Raw genomic sequence first — 26,061 nt, 5'->3', positions numbered from 1 at the left:
TATCTTTATCATTTATGGACTTGTGAGTGCCTTTTCGTGGAACTGTGATTGATGAACTTCATCTCATGAATGGCTGATCTGTGATTGTTGGAGTGTTGTGATTGGGCTACGTGCTATGTAAAATGTGAATTGTTAGGTTGGGCTGATTTTATGCAGGTTATAGTTATGGAGGTTTGGTTGCATTGTTAGGAGTATTTGTATTCTATATTACTTGACTTTGCGTTTAGGAATTCGCTTGCTGAGTATCGTGTTGTTTGGTACTCACCCCTTGCTTCTACATTTGTGTAGGTTATGAGCCCAGATCTTCATAATACTTTCTCTTTTTTTCTTGTCTAAAGCTTCCTACGAAGATTTGTGAGGTAGATGTTTGTCATCTCAGCGCACCTTTGTTACTCCTATTTATGATTTTGTTCGACTTTACAGACAATGTCATTTGAGACTTGTGTTTTTCTTTCAAATCTATTATAATATAATAGAAGTTGGTGCACGTGACAATTATTTGGGAGTTTAAGTGAGTTGACTTTTTTATTCGCATTTGTAGTTGTTGTTAAGCTTTTACTTTTATTTCTACTTCTACATTTTATAGTAATATTTGAATTTTAGACGCTTGTGTTGGTGAGATAAGACGAGTTTCATCACGCCCGATTTTGGGTCGTGGCAAATGAAGTGATTTATCATTGACTAATTATATTCCAAACCAAAGAACCAAATATAAATATTATTTTGTTTGGTTTGATTTTAAAATTTTAAAACCGACTAAATGGGATTGAAATTTGTTTAAGCAAAAATCAATTCAAACCAAACCATGAACATCCCTAGCTACAATTGACATTTAGACACCAGAAGTTACAAACCTCTTCATTTCTTTATTAAACTTAACATATAATCAAACTATGTCATATAAATTAAAATGGACGAAATAATAGTACAACTCGTAGGCAGGGCTTTCAAGGAAGAGCGGAAAAAGTAGTACAGCAAGTCGATAAACAAGAATACAAGTTAGAAGCTGAGTGCCAAATACTAAAGCTGTGCGGAAAAACACTGAAAATTTTGAATTACAGCGGCAAATGCCCCAAACAGACAGAAAATAAAACAGCTTACTGAGAAACATGAAAATACTAAGGGCAAGTCTTAAGCTCCTGGGGTCAAATAAAAGTTCCAAGAACAATAGTAATTATACACAATCAGTTCAGATGTGTGTATGCGTTTCAGGTCCTTCATATTGACCATCACCTACTTCCACAGCTTTCGCAGTGACATGTTCTTCTCAGTCTCTTTCTTCATTACTTTGGCAACAGCCATCTCAAAATCTTCTTGAGTCACATGCACCCTCCTCTCTCTTAGAGCAAACATCCCTGCTTCCGTACACACAGCCTGCAAATAGTAGATAGAAAGAATAGATCAAGAACAAGCAAAAATATAACATAGCAAGAAACGCATTTTGATTCACATCAACTCGTGTGGAGGATCAAGGCATAAATGAGATTAGTTCATCACATTAGATCAGAAGTTTTAACTGATAAGCTAAATAGGCCACACTCAAGATGCACATGAATTTCATTTGTTATAGTATAGCAGAAAGTGCATGCTATCACCACACCTTAAGTTCAGCCCCAGAAGCACCACTCATCTTCTCAGCAATCTTCTTCAAATCAATCCCCCGCATCAAGTTCATCTTCCTAGAATGAATCTTCAAAATGTCCAGACGAGACTGCACAGTGATCAACAGATAAGTTGATTGGAAACAAATCATCATCGCATTCTAAAATGATAACTAAAGGATGAAGCAAGAGGTTCAATCGCTCCAATGAGAAAGCAGAGAAGTATGATAAGCATAGGTTGCTTCTAGTCAAACACTCACAGTACACTCAGCATATAAATCAACAAGCAGAAGCAACCAAAATGAGTAACCCAAGAGTGTATGACGTAAAAGAATTGACCATCTTAACCACATAATAAAAACTATATGAAGCACAGACCTCTTCATTGGGATTTGGAAATTCAATCTTCCTGTCTATCCTTCCTGGTCTAAGGAGTGCTTGATCTAGAATATCTATACGGTTAGTGGCCATCAGAACCTGAAGCAAAAGTAAATCTTGTCTCAGCTCCAACCCACTCACATTAATAAAGTTATACCCAAGCAAGTAATATATAATTGAAACAGCACGCTGAGCTTGCCTTGATTTTGTTTGATGCCTCAAATCCATCAAGCTGATTGAGAAGCTCAAGCATTGTTCTCTGCACTTCACTGTCACCATTGCCACTCCCTGATTCCATCCTAGCAGATCCAATGCTGTCTATCTCATCCATAAAAATGATAGAAGGAGCATGTTCCCTGAATTTAAAACAATGCCAGGCCATTAGCACAAAGGAAAAAAATTGAGACAGGTTGATCCATTAGATAATATAACAAAAGAGGGAACATTTGCAGGAAGGAACACACCTACCTTGTACCTAGAGCTATCAAAATGGGCTTGACCCGTGAGGCCGGCCCAACCCAACCCTTGAATTAAGTGGAGTTGGGCTAAAAAATTTCAGCCTATTTAGGAACGAGACTTTTTAGCCCAGCCTCATTTGACCCGTCAGCCTCAGAGGCTAGCCCATGGGTCGTAAATTTTAAAAATATTTATTTTATATACATTGAAGTAGTATTTTCTTTTGCCAAATCTTTATCAACTAGGCAATTGAAGTTATTATAACTATGAATCTTTGACCTCTTTTACTTTTGTATTTATGCCTAATTTTTCGTTTCTCCTTTCTTCTCTAGTTTATGAAAAAAATGATCATGTAATGTATGTTGTTCTGATGAATCTTATGAATGTTGATTGTTGTATCTTGCCTATTATATTGTTTTGTAAGTATTCCACTAAAGTATATGCAATTCATAGACATGTGAATTTTTGACGTATTGATATTGTGTTCATCAATGTTCGATAGTCTTTCTTAGAGGTCAATGTTGTCCATCTTTTGATAGAAGGGTCAACCCGTCCCAACCCATAACTCGCTTAGGGCTGGGTTGGGCTGCTATTTTATAAGTCATTTAGTTAAAAGGGTCGGTCTGTCCTAACCCATTAAACTCGCGAGCCCTTTAGGGTTGGGTTAGATTTGGCCAACTCATTTTGATAGCTCTACTTGTACCCTTAATAGAACCTTTATTTCTAACAAGATATATAGCCTGTTTGGATTGACTTATTTTTAAGTAGCTTATAAGTTAAAAACTGCTTATAAGTTTTTTTTAAAAAAGTAGGTGCAGGCCAACTTCTTCTTTTTTTGAGTTATAAGTTGTTTTCAACTTATAAACTACTTAAAATAAATCCATCCAAATAAACTCAACTATCTATTGGGGCTTATTTTAAGCACAAAATGACTTTAAGTTGGCCAGTCAAACATTCAAAAAAAGCTGAAAACAGCTTATAAGCCAATCCAAACAGCCTCATAATCAGTCTAAAATTAGGTTAAGGTTGTGAAAAAATAGTCTAAAATCAGAGAGCTAGTTGGAGCCATCCCATACCAATAGCATGCATTTGGAGCTCAATATGAATCTTATTTTCTTGCAATACCCGTTAAATCAAGTTATTAATCTCCAACATGATGGGTAACCACCACAATAGGATGCCTTCCCTCTCAACCAATGTGTATTAATCGGTCAACAGACAATGGTTTTGGATACTAGATAGTTAAACCAAAAAGAAACGTGACTACAACCACGTGCCTAGTATAATTCTACAAGTAGGGTCTGGGGAGGAGAGGATGTACGCAGACCTTAACTCTACCTTTGTGGGGTAGAGAGGTTTCTGATAAACCAGAAAGAAACGTGACTGGTAGGCTAGAAATATGTGGATAGCTTGGGATGATCGATAACAACTCACCATCCAAAATTGTAGGTAACAAATGTTACAAAAGATTTAACTTCATGAATTCTAATTCCTAGAGGAAAAAATTTACGACCTATTTGGGTGTCCATGAGATTCACTTTTTCTCTGAAATTATTTCACTTTATTTGAAAATCAGTGTTTGGCCATAAAAATATAAAAAATCCAAACACAACTTGAAATTATATTTGGAATTTGGAAAACGATCAACCATATTTTCACTTTTCACATTTATAAATTTTCTTTTTAAAATGTATCCTAAATTTCATAAAATGACTTAAGTTGCGCAAACTCTGCATTTTTGTTGTCACACTCGTGTCGACACGAGACGAGTGCGGGTGCAGGATACATGTGGGATTCAGTCAATCCATATCAGATACTTTGACCAAGAGTCCATGGACAACCCACATTGGATACATCAGACGAGTGCAAGCGCGGAATACGTGTGGGATTCGATCAACCCACATTAGATACTTTGACCCAAGATACTTTTCCTCTTGGTCAATATATGTTGCTTCATGTTTCAAGCCAAATAGAGAGATGCTAAATATTCAAGCGGTTGTGTTCGACTTATAGTAGACAATAGCAATGATATGTAAGGAGAGTTGGTGGAAGGTCTTGAATGACTTTCTTTTTCTTTTCTGAGGGGAAGAATATATTTATCTTTATAACTATATTTTATAATATTGAATATTTTTAGTCGAATCCTCGCACTCGTATCTATACCCGAATTTGTATCTCCGAATCTTAAAATTTAGATTTTGCCGAATCAAACTCTCAGATTTGTATCCATCTCAGACACCCACACCCGAGTTCGAGCAACTTAGAAAATGACCTCATTTAAATTATATTTCATGTTGAAATCATATTTTGTGTTTTTTGAAAAAAAATACATTCAAATTCTAAATATTTTGTTGCAAAAGAATCGTCAAACATAACTCCAACTCACTTTGAAATCCAAATAAAGTGAATTTATTTTGTTTTCATGGACAAATGCCTACTAACTATTTAAACTTATAAGTCATACTTGCATAAATCATAAGATCTTAATATCCGATTAATATGTCAAGCATCTCCAGGAAGCAGGAACTGCATCTAGAATTGATGCAAGCCAAGTTTCATCAAAATCTTGGAATGAAGAGTTGAAGCTCAAGAACATACCAAATAGAAGTACAAGGCTCCACGTGGAAGACTACTCGGAGTAGGAAGAAAGAGGTCATGAATACAAAGTGGCTATTCTTAAATGCAAGCCTCTTCAATAAGAAGACTAAGGCCTCATTTATTTGCACTTAATAAAAGTCTGAATCTGAATAGTTCGAACATTAGACCATTAAGTGCATTTGTTTTCATTAACATTTTAAGCACTTAATTGGTCTAAATAGGTCTTAATCATTAAGATCTTGTGAGAAATATAAGAGAAATATATTATTGAATTGTGTAAGAACATTATTAAACAAAGACCCTATTCATAGACACTATAAAACAATCTTCTACCAAGTAGGATACTATAAACTATTCCTATTTATATTCTAAGTAGGATTGTGTACACTTATTCCTATTCCCACACACCCCCTCAAGATGGTGCATATAAATTATATGTACCTAACTTGTTACAAATATAATTAATACAAGGAACGGTGAGGGGCTTGGTGAAGATATCTACAAGTTGACCACTTGACTTCACAAACTTTGTAACAATATCTCCTCAGAGCATCTTTTCTCTGACAAAGTGACAATCAATCTCAATATGCTTAATCCTATTATGAAACACTGGATTTGATGTGATATGAAGGACTGCTTGATTATCACACAGAAGTTTCTCCAAATTTTAGTTCTCTCAGCAACTATTTGATCTAAACTAGCTCACAAGTTGCCACAGTCATTACTCAATATTCTACTTCTGCACTAAATTGAGCAACCACACTTTGTTTCTTACTCTACCATGACACCAAATTACCCCCTACTAAAACACAATATCCGTATATAGAACGTCTATGAGAGGATAGATCCTGCCCAATCAGCATCTGCATATCTGGTGATATGCTCATGGCTGTGATCCTCGAAGAGTAGTCCTTTACCGGGAGTTGACTTTATATATCACAGAATATGAATAACTACATCCCAATGACTATCACAAGGGGAAGTCATAAACTGACTTACAACACTGTCTAGTCACTGTGAGATAATTCAACTTTCCAACTAGCCGTCTATACCTTTCAGGATTACTGCTTGACTCCCCTTGTCCTGAAGAAGTTTAACATTCAGATCCATAGAAGTGTCAATGGGTCTACATCCCCATCATTCCTTTCTCCTCAAGAATGTCTAAGGCATACTTGTGTTGAGAAATCACAATACCTTATCCAGACTGAGCAACCTCAACACCTAGAGAATACTTCAATCAGCCGAGGCCTTTAGTCTGAAAATGCTGAAAGAGATATTGCTTCAAATTAGTGATACCATCTTGATCATTGCCTGTGATAACAATATCATCAACGTAAACAACTAAATAAATATACAGATTTGGTGCAGAATGCCGATAAAAGACAGAGTGATCAGCTCCACTACAAGTCTTGCCAAACTGCTGAATTATTGTGCTGAACTTCCCAAATCAGGCTCGAGGAGACTGTTTCAAACCATAATGTGACCTACGTAATCGACATATTTGGTGCAGAATGCCGATACAAGATCGTGTGATCAGCTCCATTACGAGTCATGCCAAATTGCTGAATTACTGTGCTGAACTTCCCAAATCAGGCTCGAGGAGACTATTTCAAACCATAAAGTGACTTACACATTCGACATATTTGGTGCAAAATGCTGATAAAAGATAGTGTGATCAGCTCCACTACGAGTCATGCCAAACTGCTAAATTATTGTGCTGAACTTCCATAACCAGGCTCAAGACTATTTCAGACCATAGAGTGACCAACGCAATCGACATACAAGGGTACTAGACTCCCCCCAAGCAACAAAACCAAGTGGTTGCTCTATATAAACTTTTTCACAGTTCAACGGTCGCCATAAAGTGCTCAAAATCTGGTATAAAATATATGGATCATCTTGAAATCAATAGACGAGTCGATATTAAACAAGAAAGTCACAATTTGAGAAATAAAACTACATGGGTAGGGTTGGAATGATGGCACAACCCTACTAAGAAAGAAAATTATATGGGAAGGATCGGAATGATGACATGACCCTATTGAGAAAGAGAATAATATGGGTAGAATCGAAATGATTGCACGAGACTACTAGAAAAAAGATGGCACGATGCTATGCAAATCGGTTATGAAAAAGTAGTCACCGAAAAAATGGCACAGTACTACACAAATCAGATATGAGAAAGTAGTCGCCGGAAAGATGGCACGATGCTACCAAAATAAGATATGAAAAAATAGTCACCGAAATGATGCACGATGCTATACAAATCAGATATGAGAAAGTAGTCCAAAAAATGCACAATACTACGCAAATTAAATATGAAAAAGTAGTCACCAAAAAGATGCACGGTGCTTCGCAAATTAGATATGAGAAAGTAGTTACCGAAAAGATACATAGTGACCCCGACTTTTGCTGACAATCATTGGGCGCCTGCCGACAGTGGAAACTCTTTGATTCTCTACCAAGATCGTAAAGGCTTTGATACCATGTGAGAAATATAAGAAAAATATATTATTGAATTGTGTAAGAACATTATTACACAGAGATCGTATTTATAGACACTATAAAACAATCATTTACCAAGTAGAATACTATAAACTATTCTTATTTCTATTTCTATTCTAAGTAGGATTGTGTACACCTATTCCTATTCTCACATATCAAAAACAGTCTTAGTATCATTATGAGATATTATTGTGTGGATAATATTGACCATCATAATTCTATCCATAATCACCGGCCACCATCACTAACAACAACTGCCATCATCACCACCACCACCATCATTGTCAACCACTATTACCATCATCTACCACAAACCACCTCTGTCATCACAACCGCCGCCATTGCTAACCACTACTGTCAATTGTTACCACACTTATCTCGGTCATCATTATAATTATATCTATTGACACCACCACCCCGTCATTGTAGCAGCCGCCGCCACTACCAATACTACCACCACTACAATTAATTCATACCAACATACTCCGACATCACAACTAGCACAGCCACCAACTATTACCATACATTCTTCGATCACCACCACCACCACCGACACCTCCATCATTACCATTAGCCAATACCACCATCATGATCAATCTCTACTACTAACCACCTCCATCATCATAACTAGCACTGTTGCCAACTACCACAAACAAATCATCATCCCCCACATATTTTTCAGAGCTTGGGAAATAATTTCTCACAAATCTAGTCTTGAATTGCCTTTCCCTGGACCCTGTGCATAGCGGAAGCTTTAGTACACTGGGCTGCTCCTTTTAAATCTAGTCTTGAATTGAAAAAAATCTTTATTCTATTGTTCTTTTCTCACGTTGTTATATCTATGCAGCACTATTGGGCTTCTTAAATTTCCTTTTAGACTGATTGTTCATCCTGTTATTTAACTGAATTGGAGCAATCGGATTTGCATGGGAACATTGGTATAGCCATCGAAGAACTGGATTCCCAAGGATTGTAAGCCTATTCTTTGTTGAAATCTAGCTGAAAAAATGTGAAGAGATCTGAGTTGAAGATTGTGAAAACAACATTGAAGGCTTGATTGAACTAGAAATGGAGTTCTCAAAAAATATCCCTTCTATCTATCTTTGGTTGATTATTTTGTAGTGGATATGTCAAATTCGTTTTCTTAACAGTATCGTGGACATTGATTAGTTGTTTGTTGCATTTTTGGAGGTCCAAAAATGTGAAGGTCATTGGCTTTGTTGACTGAAATGAGACGTCCATTGAACTTGAGTTTCACCATTGGGTTTCGGAGTTGCAGATCTCACCATTTGAAGTCATTTGTTGAACACAATCTGTAGACAATTATTGTTTGAGCTGGAAACTTGTATCTTCTAGTTGAAGAACTTAACGCAAAGAGGTAGCAAGAACACCATGGGCATTCATTGAAGGACTCTTGAAGCTTCGATCTCAAATTTTGAGTTCAGCATACGAGCTCCATTTTGAGTGGGTGTCATTTCAAGAGATGGAGAACGATGTGAGGAGCTCATATCTCGAACTTGAAGGATTTGGGGGCATATTTGAGGTTATGTGGTCGGATTTTTAGAGCAATTCGAAGGTTGAAGAAGAAACTTGAAGCTTCTTATTGGGTTTGGTAAATCCATTTCTGATGTTGAATATTATTTGAAGATCGATTTGATTGCTTGTGTTGAGCTTAATTCATTCATATGAAGTCGCCATTGTTGAACCTTAAAATTTTAGATCTGAAACTGGGTGTGTCCTGAGTATTTGAACTCGATATTGCTCGGGTTAAGTTATAAATCTCCTGACCAATTGAATTGGTTCACTACCTGTTGTTGGAAACTTGAAGTTGAGATATGTTTTGGTGCCGCTGTTTGGGACTGAAAAATCTAATATTGCAAAGTAAATTGCCCCTCGTATCATATTATCGTATAGACAATACCTCACTCTCTGCATATTTTTATACGTATACAAGTTTTTGTTGCATCAGTTCGTCACTCTCTGCATCTGCTTCTCATTATCTGGTTGATTTTTTTCATCTGGGTATTCGCTATATTTGATATTGGGCTAAGTATTATCCCATACTGTTCGACCACCAGCACTGTGGACAGCGCCTTGAAGGTGTTCGACGAAATTCCTCAATGAAATATTGCTTCATTAAATGCTATCATTTTTGGGTTTTTGGCCCAAAGATTCGTTCAACCCAAGATCTGTTACCCACACAACCCAAAGGTCGTTGTGAACAGCATCTTGGCAAGCCGACGTGAACAGTAACTCCGAAGTGAACAGTACTCTGACGTGAACAGTGTTATCCGACGGCAACTAGGTTCATTTCAACTGGAGTTGGTACCTCCGGTTTCCATATCTATTCTTTGCTCATACAATTATAGTTACATTTTGCTGACTTTAAACCTTTGAATAATTTATTAGTTCATATGCGTTTTTGTGGCTTTGGATAGTTATGGTAGACTAGGATCATGTTCTCGCTCGGGGATGGGGATGGGGACGAGGGTAAGGAGGGGTAAATGGATTAAAGGAGCGTCTAGATTGAGAGTAGGTTCTTGGAACATTGAGAAGTTGATGAGAAAATCCATAGAGCTAGTTAAGATTCTAAAGAAGAGGAAGATTAATATAGCTTGTGTACAAGAGGCCAAATGGGTAGGTTCTAAAGCTAAAGAGGTAGACAGGTATAAGCTTTGGTTCTCTGGTAGATCGAAGTATAGGAATGGGGTAGGCATTTTAGTAGACAGTAATTTAAGGGACTAGGTGGTGGAGGTTAGGAGAGTCACTAATAGGATGATGTCGATTAAGGTGGTTGTTGAAGGGATCACGTTGAACATTATTGGTGCTTATGCGCCGCAAGCTGTTAAGCGAAGAGGATAAGAGGCGCTTTTGGGAGGATTTGGACAAGTTAGTAGTAGGCATACCGCCTACTGAGAAGCTTTTCATGGGAGGGGATTTCAATGGGCACATCAGGTCTATTTTGAGAGGGTATGATGATGTGCATGGAGGGTTTGGCTTTAGGGACAAAAATGGAGGAGGAGTTTCATTTTTGGATTTTGCAAGAGCTTTTGGTTGGTGATAGCCAATTCGAGTTTTTCAAAAAAGGAGGACCACTTGGTAACCTTCCGGAGTGCGGTGGCTAAGACTCAAATAGATTTTTTACTCCTTAGGAAGGATGATAAAATTCTGTGCAAAGACTATAAGGTCATTCCGATCGACAACCTTACGACCCGACATAAGCTCTTGGTGATGGATTTAGGGATCAAGATGACGAGGAAGAAGAGGGTCGAGGATGACCGACCTAGGATCAGATGGGGGAGTTTGACCACGGCTAGCACCCTGGAGATAGGAGAGAAATTGAAGGATATGGGGCCTGGGATGGTAGTGGGGATGCAAACACTATGTGGGATAGGACGGCTAGTTGTATTAGGATTGTAGCAAGGGAAATGTTGGGAGTCTCGACAGGTAGTCGTGGCCGGCATCGAGGGGACTGGTGGTGGAATGGAGAAGTGCAAAGGAAGGTGAAGGCAAAGAAGATAGCATATGCGAAGCTGATAAAAAGTAAGGATGAGGTGGAGAAGTGGATGAATAGAAAACTTTATAAGATATCGAGGAAAGAGGCGAAGTCGGTGGTTTCGACGGCAAAAACGACAGCTTTTGAACGCCTTTATGCTGAACTAGAAGAGAAAGGCGGGGATAGGAAATTGTTCAAGCTAGCCAGGGTTCGAGAGCAAAGGGCGCGCAATGTGAATCAAGTGAAGTGCATTAAGGACGAGCATGAAAAGGTATTGGTAAAGGAGACCCTCATTAAACAGAGATGGCAATCATATTTCCATAAACTTTTAAATGAAGAAGGGGACAGAGAGATTGTGTTGGGTGATTTGGAACATACAGAGAGGCTTCACGATTTTGGGTGTTGCAGGAGTATTTCGATCGAAGAGGTTAAGGGTGTTGTGCATAGGATGCGTTGGAGAAGAGCGATCGGACCTGACGAGATTCTTGGGAAATTTTGGAAGAGCGCGAGCTCGATAGGTTTGGAGTGGCTGACTAGGTTATTTAATGTCATCTTTAAGACAGCAATGATGCCCGAAGAATGGAGGTCGAGCGTAATGATCCCTCTAAACAAAAACAAGGGAGATATCCAGAGCTGCAGTAACTATAGAAATATCAAGCTTCTAAGCCATACTATGAAAGTGTGGGAAAGAGTGGTGGAGATGAAGGTTAGGAGAGGCGTGTCTATTTTAGAAAATCAGTTTGGATTTATGTCGGGACGCTCAACTACAAAAGCCATCCATCTTATGAGGAGACTAGTGGAGCAGTATAGGGAGAGGAAGAGGGACTTGCATATGGTATTCATCGATCTAGAAAAAGCTTACGATAAAGTTCCATGAGAGATACTATGGAGATGTTTGGAGGCTAAAGGTGTACCTGTGGCATACATTAGGGTGATGAAGGACATGTATGAGGGTACCAAAACCAGGGTAAGGACAGTAGGAGGGGACTCAGAGCACTTCCCAGTTGTGATGGGGTTGCATCAAGAATCAGCCCTTAGTCTGTTTTTATTTGCCTTGTTGATGGATGGATTGATGCGACAAATCCAAGGTAAGGTGCCATGGTGTATGCTTTTTGCGGACGATATAGTCCTGATCGATGAAACTCGTAGCGGAGTTAACGCTAAGCTGGAGGATTGGAAACATACCTTGGAGTCTAAAAGGTTTAAGCTGAGTACGATCAAGACATAGTACTTAGAGTGCAAGTTCAGTGAGACACCTCAAGAGGTTGGCGCGGAAGTTAGGCTTGGTGACCAGGCCATCCAAAAGAAAAGTAGTTTCAAGTACCTTGGGTCTATCATGCAAGACAGCGGGGAGATTGACGATGATGTCACACATCGTATTGGGGCAGGGTGGATGAAATGGAGGCTCGCTTCCGGTGAGCTATGTGACAAGAAGGTGTCACCACAACTTAAGAGTAAGTTCTACAAAGTGGTGGTTAGACCAGTTATGTTATATGGGGCGAAGTGTTGGCCAGTTAAGGTCTCTCACAATCAAAAGATGAAAGTAGCCGAGATGAGAATATTGAGATGGATGTGTGGGCATACCAGGAGCGACAGGATTAAAAATAAGACTATTCGGGACAAGGTAGGAGTGGCCTCAGTGGAAGACAAGATGCGAAAAATGCGATTGAGATAGTTTGGGCATGTGAAGAGGAGACACAGATGCCCCAGTGCGGATGTGTGAGAGGTTGACCATGGATGGTTTCAGAAGAGGTAGGGGTAGGCCGAAGAAATATTGGAAAGAGGTGATTAGACAGGACATGGCGCAATTACAACTTATCGAGGACATGACCTTAGATAGGAGGGTGTGGAGGACCCATATTAGGGTAAAAGGCTAGTACATAGTTTCGTTCTTCTTCCGTATTAGTAGGCGCATTAGCGCACTATAATTTCTTGTGCTCTGACTTCTATTATTATCTTTTTATTACTTTGATTACTCTATTTTATCTGTGTTGCTTTCGTTATTTGCGTTATTCGTTATTTGCTTTTCCATAACGCTTTGAACTTCTTAGCCTTATCTGACCTCTTTTTATGCTTCTTTTGAGTCGAGGATCTCTCGAAAACAGCTGTCCTACCTTGGTAGGAGTAAGGTCTGCGTACATTTTACCCTCCCCAGACCCCACGTTGTGGGATTTCACTAGGTGGTTGTTGTTGTACCATATTGATCGTATAGGTGAAGAATTGAACACAATTGATCCACTTTACCCGAGAATGAGTGTGCAAATTGGTTCCATCTCATTCAGTGATGATGAGATACACGAGGATCAATTGAGCTGAAGACAAATATGATCAACATGAATATTATTGTTGAAACTTCAAATCCTATAACAACATGATCCATTTTTTTCTTAGTTACTTAAACTTTCCAATTATGTTAGCAATTTATTCCTTTAAGTAATTAGTAATCACGCTTTTTTTATCAATCCTTTTAGTGATTGTTAATTATTTTCTTAACTAGTTACTAAATAATTAGTCTTATTTAGTAATTTGTTAAGTTGTGTCTATGTTTAATTTTTGTCACGCCAGTTGTTTCGTGCTTCTCGTTTTACTTCGTTGCTTCTTTCTTGGCTCAAATCCGTTAACTTTTAGCGTCACAAGTTATTCTTGAAACCAAAATTCATTTTGTCCTTGAGGTTGGTTAGTGACTCTTGGCAAACGATTAATAGAAATGAATAGCAACTTTCGTCAGATCTTAGAGTGGTAAAAGGCTAGAGTGTTCGAGTACATTTGAGTGGTACTAGCCAAATATAAAGGAGTGCAAATACGAGTGATGGCGAGGAGAATTTATCACTAATCTTGTTTTCTCGTATTGTAGGTACAAGAATGGCAAAGGGAGAAACACAAGCCTCCAACATGGAGTCTACCCTTAATGATGTGATGAATATGATAGTTTCCTTGAACAAACGGCTTGAGTGTTTTCCAACATTTTGAGGGAATTTTGACCCCAAGGTAAAGAAGGTGTTCCTTGTGAACCTCAAGGTACAATAGCTAAACTTGACACTTAAACCTTTTCAAATGAACAAAGTGGGAGTAATAGCTTGTCTTTGTGTGAGCTTGATAATTCTTTGCCATATTGATAATGTCTTTTGTTGAGAGTGCCCATACAATAGTTGATTTTATTGATGACTGAATTGATCCTTCTTGCAAAATCAATTTGTGTCCACCTAGTGTTGACACTTGTATTTTAAATGATAGTACATTATCATGTCATACTTGTATTGATCAACTTGATTGTGACGTTAGTCCACTATTTGAGGGAGTGATTAATGAGCCTAAGTTAGTGATTGTGTTGATCAAGTTGGTCATGTGAATAGGAGTGACTCTCTAAGGATAACTCTTTTCGAAGATACTATTTCTTGTTTTGTACTCATAGAGATCATGCGGTTGAAGGTGCCTTAAAAGAGGACATTTGTCTTTTTGAGAATGAGATTCCATGCTTAACTCTTCATCTTTGGTTGATTGTTGTCTCTTTAAGTACAATGTCTTATTTGATGATGATGATGAGATCACTCCTAGTGTAGTGCCTACTGGTATTAAAAATGATGGTGATGTAGCTCTACTTAAAGGTTATAACTTGTATGATAACCCACTATGGGATGTTGAGAAAGAAGGTGGTACTTGCTTTCAAGTTGTTACGTCTCCTTTGAGTGTCCCAATTCTTGATGGTGCTTAGTGGTGTTAATGATTCTAATAGTGAGCTTACATATGAGGACACTTTGAATGAAGAAGTTTTGCGTGACACATTTATTTACTATTTATTTACATATGATGATGCTCATTCTTGTACTGAGGGCATATCTTACGTGGGAAGGGAGCTTAATGGGGTGCTTGGTTGTTCTTTTAACCAAGATGGGTAGATAATCTTTCCTTTTGACCCTGGTGACCTTGAACTAGACTAGACAAATTCTAAGTGCTTCATATGGAAGCTTGTCCTTCATGAGAATAGTTGATGCTTGACTATATCACAAGTTTGTGCATCCTTCGCATGTTGGTAGAATTTTTAACCCTTGTGCTAACCCTCATACTATGAGGTCCTTCTTGTTGCTTGTCTTCTTATGGTTTTGCAAGGTTTGGACGAATCCTTTTTAAGAAAGAGAGAATAATGCAACCCAAGTTTTATCAAAATCTTGGAATGAAGAGTTGAAGCTCAAGAACATATTAAAGTAGAAGTACAAGGCTCCACGTGGAAGACTATTCGGAGTAGGGAGAAAAAAGGCTATGAATGCAACTAGGCTATTCTTGAAATGCAAGTCTCTTAAATAAGACCCTTCAGGGTGGCTCAGTGGTTTGGGCTTGGGACTTCCATGCTGGAGGTCTCAAGTTCGAAACCCCTTGCCAGCGAAAGCAAGAGGTTTACCTTCTGGGTCGAGCTCGTCGCACTGGACTTGCCTAGTGCGGGTTACCCTGTGCACACCCAAAGGGTAGCGGTTGTAGATTGCCCTTGTCATCAAAAAAAGTCTCTTGAATAAGAAGACTAAAAAAGACCCTTAATTCATTAAGGATATTTTTGTAGTAACAATCATTAGTCTTTAGTCTTAGCGTAGTCTAGTAACAATACTACATTATGTCATTTTATTAGGTAGATTATGTTGGATGATATGAATATTCACTTGAATAGTGATGCTCTCGAAAGAGTTAAGGATTAAGGTCATTGTTTCTTGATGGTACTTGACAGATTGCCCAGCAAGAGGAAATCATTCCTCTTGAGGGTTCATCTTATAGGTTAGATGCTTGATTTGGTTCCATTATATAGTTATTGTTGCCAATTAATTCTTACCTTGTATCTTGATTTTCTGTCCTTTATCTTTTGTTTATTTGTTGTTTCTTGTTAGTTTGTTTTCCACATTTCAATATTGTATCAAGATTCTAGATCCATTATGAACTCTCTGACACTTCATCTCCTTCAGAGAACCAATTCAAGTGTACTTAGCTCAGCGCCTTGACCAAGAAATGGCTTTAGTATTGAATTTTAGGTGATAGATCAGAAATATGTTACTGTTGGGTTTCTCAAAATTAAGAACTAACCTGGCCATAACGAAAAGCTCTCTCACCATTCGAGAACCTTCTCCAATATATTTCTGCACTAGTTCAGAACCAGAGACCCTAATGAAGGTACAATCAGTATGATGTGCAACTGCCCTTGCCAACAATGTTTTCCCAGTTCCTGGAGGTCCATAGAGCAGCACTCCCTGGCATTCATAGAAGAGGAGTCCAATCAGATCATTAGTAATGCTGACAATAAACTGAAGGAGAACTTCGTAAAGCTGAATATACCTTTGGTTGAGCTATTCCAAGAGACTCAAACAGCTCAGGATGCTTAATGGGAAGCTCAATAACCTAATGCATAATAGATCCAAAGTTAAACAAATTATACTATTACTATGTAAGAAATTAAGAGACTGAGTTAACAAGACAGATAAAGATAACACAAAAAAAAGATCAGTACCTCTTTAATCTCCTTGATCTGTTGGTCAAGACCACCAATCATGTCATAAGTGGAATCTGGCACCTTCTCAACTTTCATGAGGTTGACCAATGGATCAACTTTGCTGGGCAAAATTAGATGAAGGACATAGCTATCATTGCGCAGGGCAACTCTAGTTGATGGAGTGATCTTTGTAATGTCAATATTTTTGTCAATATCGACAACATATTTGCCTTCAGGGTGAACCTAGAGTATAAAACAAAGATGAGTAATTAAAAAAAAAAGATGAGAAAAAAAGAATATTATATAAACTAGAAATATAAGAAGGGAATGTCACGGTTCAAATATTTGTACTAGAGAATCTTTGTAAATTTTAAAACAGCATAATCCAAATGAATTCATTGTATCACTTGTTGCTGAAAAACTAATAGAACTGTTCTCATAGTAAAGGACAAGCTGGAACCCATGACATGCTAAATGAGGGTAAAATGGAATTGACATCATAAATGGCAACACATAGAACTTTGTCATTTTTTTTGAGATAACATAACCAACTTTGTCATGTAAGCTAAGGAGTCAAAACTACCAGATACCCCAAAATGAAGAGTTCAAAACTTATAAGATGACAAAATTGGTAGATGGAAGTCTAATGGGTTCCATAACATGAATCGCTTGAGAAATTCGAGACAGATACATTGATTTCTGAAATCAAAACAAAAGCTAGGGTGATATCATAATTTAGGCATTTGTTTGTTTCATTAAAAGATATTTGTATTAAAGAGTATGCAACCACAAGGTGCTTCAAAGATATTTACACGTCAACATCACAACTGAAAGTGCAATGAACTCAAGAAGTCTATCATGACCTCTATATCATTTGCAATTGACATATTAAACCAAAAAAAAGTAAGGAAATACACTTGTACTTATATAACTACAGATTTAAACTTGCTCTAAAATACTTGTGTATTCCTTTCTTTTCAAATAGTCCACCATAATTTAGGCATATTTCATAACTGTATTTTAGATATTTAAATAATTTTAATCAAATCCCCACACCCATGTCAATACTTGAACCTGTACCCTGAATCTTAAGATTTAGATCATGAAGAATTCGACCTCTAGATATGCACACATATCGTACACCCGCACCCCAGCAACTTAGCATACAGATGGAGTAGGAAGATTTATTAAAGAACTCAATGACGACTAAAAAGATGTGGATACACTTACTTTAACTAGAACCTTTGACTTCCCCATTACTTTAACAACTTCACCAACATATGATCCAGGCTCTTGAAGCAATTGTAATTCCTCTTTGAGCATTCTCACTGCAAATTAGACATTAAGGAGAATTTCATGAGCTCATACACGATTCAAATTACAATTGAAAAAAAAAGTAGAAAATGGCATTGGTCATCAAGACACAATTTTAGTACACATTCCTCAGCAAGAGTAGAACAAATGTGAGAGAAACACCATGGTTAATTTATTCAAGAAACACTAAAATTTTAATTAAGTCAACAAGATCCCAAAACCAATGAAAACCAGGCAAATAAGAATTGACTCTGTGGTCCATAACACATGATATGTTTGGGAAACCAAACCATTATGACCTCTACCCAGTAACGATTTCTCTTCCCTTTATCTATTTAAGCTTTGACGGCCAGAGTTACATGCTTGTGGAAGACAGCAGATATTCACTCGAATAGTTGAAGAGTGTGCCAGTTGGGGTATTAAACTCATAAAGGCAAAGAAATGTTGGGTCTCTATGCATTCTAACATATTTAAGCAAAAGAATCTCTTAAAGTAACGCCACAGAGGAGGAATGGACCTCTACTCACCTCTCATGTTGGACTATCATAATGGAACAACAATTTTAAAGGTGATCGATGGCACAGCATTAGTTTCAATTCTAAAAATAGAACCCCTTTGCCTTCAATCTATTATCAATTGAATTCCTTAAGTTTAATATTTTAGCAGCCTTCTCACACTAGATCTCTGAATCAAAGAAGGGAACTTTACTTTACTTCAAAAACTAGACAATAAACAACATGAAGAAGTAGTACAAATCTAAAAAGCTGGTTAAGTCTAGGGTTTCAATATAAACGGGAAAATGTTTTCTTAAAAAGTTAGGGTTTCTAGATTTAGTTAATCAAACCTTTAGAATTGAGCTCGTTTCGCTGGGCTTCAAGGCGATTAAGATTATGAGTCTTTATGCGGACTTGGAGCTGGAGATCATGGATGTGCTGCATATAGTACTGTCTCAGCCCTTCCCCTTGCTTCGTTGGTTTCGCCGAACAGGCTTCCTCTCTCTCCATATCGCTCCTTCTCTTCTCAACATCAGCTGACGCCATTTTTGCAGATAGGTTTTGAAGAAATCGCTGTGATTTGCGTTGTGAGTGAAGAAGAAGAATATAGTAGCAATTGGAAGCTCTTTCTCCTATCGGTTTTGGGCTTTTAAGGCTTCTTTTCTTGTTGGCGAGGAAAACAATGCTGAAAAGTCGAGAAAACGATCAAAGGGGTTGTTTTATTTTGATCCTATATAATATTTTACGTGACGAAGGGAACGAACAACATTTCATTTTCAGGTTTATGAATTACATTCAGTTAGTGTCACGATATAATTAGAGTGAGGTTTTGATTTTCGGCAAATATTTCTTCGAAGGCAATCTTTTCGAGTTTTCAGTTGTTTTTGTTAGTGAAATAGTCTTTTGTCACCCTATCAAACAAAAGAAGTTAGTATCAAACTATTCGTCCTATTAAAATACCAATGGTGGGATAAACTTAATACCTTTTTTTGATCTAGAATTGAGGAGAGTCAATTTCGAGTCATTTTCTCAATTAAAAGGAAAATCACCCCTAGAAAGGGGGTGGGACGAATACTTTATCACATAGTGGAGTGGATAGATAGGACTACTAAAATGAAAATTGTGTACAACAACAATCATATATTTGATATTGATTCATCCACACTTCCATAATTGCTTGTTGGCTAGGAGTTGTATGAGTGGTAACGTCCACGTACAACTTCGTGAGAAGGGCGATGGACAAAAATGACCTTCTTGTACCTCACTCTCATCTTCGGTGATCCAAATGATCCTTAATGTATTATAAAAAGTACTCAATTAGGTCATTTACCCTAAATATAGTAGATCCATCAGTTCAATTTAACATTGGGCCCCACTAAAAAATAAAACACCCAAAAGTTTTCCCTTTCTCCTCCACTCTCTATTTTCTTGATCAAAAGCTTTGTTTCAAAGAGATTGTGCGTTCTTTTTTCCTTACCCATTAAAAGGAAGTTCCCTTCTTCTACTTTTAAGAAAATTACTTCATAAAAGTGTGGTTCAGATAGTTAAGTTTTGCTTTTGATAAACATTTAAGGACAAAGTTTATCTTATTTTAGTTGAGAAGCTTCAACCTCAGTAGACACCAATCTCCATTTATTGTCGAAACTTTTTATATTCATGTCAAAATATTTCTGAGTTATTCATGTAGCCGCACATTTCAGCCATATTCTTCAACATAGTCAAAATAGTTCGCCATGCCTACAACATAAAATTTGCTCGGTTGATGCTTCATCATCCCTATGACAAATTTTCATGCTGAAAAATATTGTCTCGAACTGTTAAAATATAAATTATGACAACCAAATATACCATTCTACAAAGAGGATTTTTTTAATCTAGAGTTGACAAAGAATTACACAAGAGAAATAGTTAAAGGATAGTAAGATATACCCTAATCATAGCATTTATAAAATAAATCTTACCACAATATGGGGTTGATTCTTTACAATAATTTCTTTTGATAAACATTCTTGGTAATAAAGAGGAAAGTAGAAGTGTGTTTCTACTACGAAAAATTTGAAAGATATGAAGATGGAAAAAATTAGGTCGAGCTTTTTATCTATGAATGATGAAGGAGAAAGAATTTTTTTTTTGAGTGTTTTATTTTTTGGTGGGACTCGACATTAAATTTAACTGATGAAGATGTTATTTTTAGGGCAAAAGACTAACTTGAGTACTTTTTATAATACATGAAGGACTATATGGATCATGTGGAATATATTAAGAATCAAAATAAAACAACCCTCATACATTAAGGATCATTTTGATTGTTTTCTCTTTAAAAGTCTCCCTATTACAGCTTGGATGGTTGTTACTAGGGTTGTATGGAGCAATCATAGTAGTTATAGTATCTTTGGTACCGAAGAAAATATTTTCTTAAAAAATAAGTGAATTTCTTAATAAATTTTTAGTGTTTAACAAGTACATAAAAAATATCATCCCTGTTATAAAATATTCCTATAAAATATTATATGTAGTGTAGATGTCTAATACTCTAATATTTAATTCCCACATCTCCACAACTTTTCCATGATCTTCCTCCATAACTTTATGGTTAACATTTTGCATACCTCTATGAAACAGTATAAATAGAGTCATAAAGATTCACACTTTATACACTTGATGATACTTGGAAGAATAAGAAAAAAATTCATCTCTTGTCTTTCCCTACCTGTTTTATTATATTTCTTGTCTTATATTTTTCTGTCTTTAGAATTCCACTTTATAACATTTTATAGTGATAAACGCTCAGTTATGTCTCATATTTTAGAGCATAGGTGGTCGTTTGCTAAACACACATACACACACACACACTTACACACACACACACACACACACATATATATATAGGGGTTTAGCTAACAACTATAATATATCACTATCAAGTACTAAAAATATCACAAATTTATTTACCAAGATTGAAAGGGAGTAGGGGTGTGCGCATAGCAATTAGGGTTTCAACTTGAATAAGCTAAAATTAGTCTAAATAAAAGAGATTGGTACATGAATAGAGTTTGGTCTAGGCTACGGTATGATATTCTTCTGAACTATCAAATAAATGTCCCTCGATTTCTTTCCAACCTCAAGACCTTTCAAACAAAATAAAAATATGCTTGAGTAGATGTGTTATCCCTAGCTCAGATCATTAAATGAGAAATTACTCAAATTATCCCATCCCTAGCTCAAACCCATAGAGTAATTTCAACAAGTCCTCACTATTGAGTATTACCCAACTCCATTTTACTTTTCTAAGAAAAAATGGGTTAGAAATCTCAATCAATATTTGAAACTACTGATTTTTTAGATTAAAACTTCAAGACTATAATATATCCATGTCATACAATCAATTTTAAAGAAGATTAATCAAAACTCATTTGGGGCTTTACACCCCTAGTACCACATGCACCACCTAGTTGAGGATTTAGCTACTTATAAAATAAGGAATAAAGACAATACCCATAAATAAAATCTTCTAACCAAGCTGAAATGATAAACAAAATCTGAATCCAAGCTTTGGATGACACAAAATTACAAGATTTTTTTATCTACAAGCTAAGAGTTCTTCACTATTGTCACGCTTTAAGTCTACACCCTAAGCATAACCGACACTCAAAAATAATTATTGGTTCTCAAGTGAATCCTTGGCCTGGCTAACTACTCAGCGTAAGACTTAACTCATAACAAAAGCTAACTGAGATGGGCATGAAAAAGAATTATGAATATTACTTCTCAAAATAAGTCTCAAATATTCAGAATATAAATATAAAGATTGTTTAAAATATAATCTCTGGAAAAAAACTGAATGAACATCTAAAATTTGTCTATGCCTATGAAGCCTCTAATTGACTCTGAATAGGTATTGGGACAGCCCACTACTACCTCAAAGGACAAATAAATAACTAAAAGAGTTTCTCCAAATGCAAGGAGGTCTCACCAAAGTTGGATGAACGTTATCTTCAACGATGCACATGTTGAGAATCTCTAACACTTGTATATACATCATGAAATGATGCAGCATCGAAAGACGTCAGTACATGGAATATATGGTATGTAAAATAGTTGAAAGGATACTCACCGAATACTAAACTAGATAGAATACTAAAATATCTCAACTCAAATAAAGAATGCAATTGTGAAAATAAGTCAATGCTTTACATAATAATATGTAAATGCTAAGTCAATGCTTTACATAATAATATGTAAATGCAACTCAATATAAAAATAATGTTTTATCCTTGTAGATAATCGACAATCATCATTATGAGCATCGTGATGATACCACGAACTACTCTCTTGCCAGAGCGTCCAATACCTTGCAGAGTAAGGGATGCAAACTTAACTCATGAATCCATATAAAGTATGCATTAGGGGATGAAGTGAGGAGTCGCCTGAACGAACGACACTATCTTATGCTAGCTACATAGTTTATGAAATTTGAGTTATCTAACCTATTATGCCCCACACTGTTGGTACATGGGAACATTTATTTAGCTTCTCTCAAGTTACCTAGCTTTTCTAAAGTTACCATGTGATCCATGTTATTCATAATGTTATCAAATAACTCTAAGGAATAGATGATGTAATGCCCCATATTTTGCATAGGCTAGTTCTATATGAGATGCGATGGTTGAAAATAGGTTTGGAAGGATTTGAAAGGGTTGGAAGCCAAATAATGAGTCGTGGTAATCGACCTACTTGCATAGACTACTTGAATACATGTTGAGCTTAAGTAGCAAGGATCACATAGGTTTTTAAAGTGAGACGAGATTACAAGCCTACGAAAAAGAGTAAGTAGGTGATGCACCTACTTCAAGTAGGTGATGCACCTACTAAAAAAAGTGGACCCCAACAAGACACGTGGCAGCAGCTGGTTGGAGCATGGAGAGGATGGACATATAGAAGCTGGACAGGTGTCACCCCTGGGGCTGGACACGTGTAGGGGCTGACACATGTCACTTTAAAAAATAGTATATAAAGGACAAGTTATGACTAAGAATAAGTCCTTAGTACATTCTTTTTTCTCATCCTTAGCCTTAGAGAACCTAGAGAGAAAGAAAGAGAGTTCAAGCCATGGCAAGTTTCGGCCATGGCTGAAGCAAAGAGAGGCCTTAAATCTCGATCCGTAAATAAATTATCTAAGGTATTTTCCAATCAAGTGAAGGTGATTAACAACATAAATTAGTTATTGGGGCAGCAAGAAGGTCAAACAAAAAGTCCATCAACTTTCAGCCAAATTGCGGAGCCAAGTTGCTAAGGTAGGGTTTTTTCCTTTTAAATTGGAGTTAATGATGTTATAATAGAGAGATTAATTTATGTTAAGTGGAGTTGGAAGTAAGAAAAATACATGGTTATTGTTGACATTGTAAACGAGCAGAATTGAATTTATTCTAGTTGGATTAAAGTTTGGTTAATATTGTCGTTATTATGGTATTGTATTTGAAGGTAATTTGTATGTGTTGAAGGGCTGGAAATGTGGTTATAAATGGGTATAAGTGCTGCTATTCGCAGCCACGTTATGCTCATTTCTGTGTGGTAATGATTTTACGAAGTAAGGATCGAAAACCGTATTTTGATGTCGTGATTTTGGGTGGACTGTTTGGAACTTGTATTGAATAATATTGAAGTAGTTTTATTGTAGATGGATGGTGGTTGTTGTTGTTTGTACGGCTGTGCTAATTAGAGGTTAATTGGAAGTTTGGATAACGCGAGTTATAGGGGAAATGCTGCTCAATTTCCGTTAACATCTTAACTAACCAATATACTAGTCGAGAAGTATGAATGAGGAAGTAATTCCTATAGGTAATTGGTTGTAGATTTAGAAGCTGGAAAGTCGAAGGTTATTCATAATCGTGTTACTTTCGTGTTAAATAGGTTAAAGGGGTAGCGAAGCAAGCTTGGTTGGAGTTAATCTATAATAGGTATGTAAAGCCTACCCCTCTTTTCTTTTCGCATGTCTTAGATATAAGTGATATGTGATATGAGCTTTGGGGATAATTTCATTCATAACCTCCGAGTATGATTCATGACTTTTATTCACTTTTGGATGTTAAAACTCTTAAAGTAGTTGAGCTATTGCCCTTGAGCCTTCTATATGTTGAATAGTAATTGGAGGTATAAGCTCTTGTTCCTAAGGACTCTACGATGACAAATGTCTCTGATTCCATAAGCTGTTTAGCATTGTCTTTATATATGTCTATGATTTCTGAGGCTCCATTTGATATGATCCCTAATGATATTTAGAGGGTACTTGAGACGATTACTACCCTGATCTTCAAGTGATGGTTTGCTTGATTACTCTATTGAGTCTCAAATGATGATTTAATTTGCATATGGTTACGCACTTCTCTATTCGTGCATATTATAACACATCTGTCACCGAGTCCCAGGCCGGGTATGTTATCATGCGTACCTTTACTGCATTGTTCATCTAGTCCCTCACTAGAGGGACGGGTACGATATATATATATATATATATGATGACATTATGATGTGATGATGGCGTCGGGCCCCATGATGAACCAAATATGATACATGTATATGACATATTCACTAAGTCCATAATGGGCTGGATATGATATATGATATGATCATGCATGATTTTATTTCGTAAGGCACATGTATAGTGATTTCTGGAGTATCATACTTGTCTCCTGAACCTCTACTTCAGATGTGATCTCATTTATGATATGTTATGGTTTATATACTCAGTACATGTATCATACTGATCCCCTTTCTTTGGGGGGCTGCATTTTGTGCCCGCAGGTACAGACACACGTTTTAGAGATCCGCCAGCTTAAGACTTTCCACTTAGCTATTTTAGAGTACTCCATTGTACTGGAGCCTAGACTATTGGTATTGATCTTTTGATGTTTGTATTCGTTTATTCAGGGGTACGGCAGGGCCTTTTTCCCACCATATAATACCGTTGACACTCTTAGAGGTCTGTAGATATGTGTGTATGTAGGTTGTATGTAAGTTTTGTTCAACTGCGTCTATATTATGTGTTATGAATGTTAATATGTAATGGCAACCTTGTCAGCTTGCGTGCCCTCAGGAGATAAAGGATAGGGCTATATGTAAATGAAGACGTATGACCCATTGGGGTGCTTATGTAAGTTAGCATACTATTCGTAGTTCAGATTGACTACATCCGATAGGTATGGATACGGGTGTCCAGGTCGGACCCTAGTCACGACCTACGGGGTTGGGTCATGACAAAAGTGGTATCAGAGTAGTTCATCCTTGGAGTGTCTACAGACCGTGTCTAGTAGAGTCTTGTTTATCGGCATATTGTGCACCATATCTATAAAGAAAAAGCTATAGAACATTTAGGATGTTATCTTTCTTTCATATCTAAGATCGTGCGATAGAGCCGCGCTATAGGAAATGAGATTCCTCATACTAACCTTCGATTACAGCTGAAGAACGACATTGACAGAAGGAATTGATTGATGATATTGGATGCTCCACAATACACAAGGTAAGTAACGATGCGAAAGAGGTATGTTGGATGGTAAGAATATTGAAATATAATTGAGATGTAAAATTAAAAATAGAAAGGAAAAGTAGACAGGACAGTATGAAAGGTGCAGTTCGAGTTGGACATACGAGGTAGGTCTATCCTTTTTACACTTTTATTGATATTGGGCGCCCTGTGTGGCTGTGATATGAGATGATATAAATATATATATGTTAGCCCTTGAGGTATTGTTC

General features: G+C 36.9%; 1 protein-coding gene across 1 annotated transcript; it reads right to left on the bottom strand.

Moving 5' to 3' along the window:
* Positions 1 to 983: 983 nt before the first annotated feature.
* On the bottom strand, positions 984 to 19,026 carry LOC129880578 (26S proteasome regulatory subunit 8 homolog A). Its single transcript, XM_055954668.1, has 9 exons — positions 18,660 to 19,026; positions 17,732 to 17,829; positions 16,520 to 16,744; positions 16,348 to 16,410; positions 16,099 to 16,262; positions 2,179 to 2,335; positions 1,980 to 2,078; positions 1,601 to 1,711; positions 984 to 1,374 (listed from the first exon to the last, which is right to left on the bottom strand). Exons 1-9 carry the CDS (start codon positions 18,853 to 18,855, stop codon positions 1,234 to 1,236), a joined length of 1,254 nt encoding a protein of 417 aa, XP_055810643.1. The 5' UTR covers positions 18,856 to 19,026; the 3' UTR covers positions 984 to 1,233.
* Positions 19,027 to 26,061: the final 7,035 nt, after the last annotated feature.

The sequence above is a fragment of the Solanum dulcamara genome, chromosome 2 (genome assembly GCF_947179165.1).
Source record: "Solanum dulcamara chromosome 2, daSolDulc1.2, whole genome shotgun sequence".
Taxonomy (NCBI): domain Eukaryota; kingdom Viridiplantae; phylum Streptophyta; class Magnoliopsida; order Solanales; family Solanaceae; genus Solanum; species Solanum dulcamara.
This window is presented reverse-complemented; position numbering and strand designations above follow the sequence as displayed.

Excerpts from the sequence above, each read along its gene's own strand:
- LOC129880578 (XM_055954668.1), bottom strand. The coding sequence starts at position 18,855 with ATGGCGTCAGCTGATGTTGAGAAGAGAAGGAGCGATATGGAGAGAGAG. Across the intron at positions 17,830-18,659 it reads AAACGAGCTCAATTCTAAAG|TGAGAATGCTCAAAGAGGAA; the intron begins GTTTGATTAACT and ends TCTAATTTGCAG. Across the intron at positions 2,079-2,178 it reads AGGCATCAAACAAAATCAAG|GTTCTGATGGCCACTAACCG; the intron begins GCAAGCTCAGCG and ends CTTTTGCTTCAG.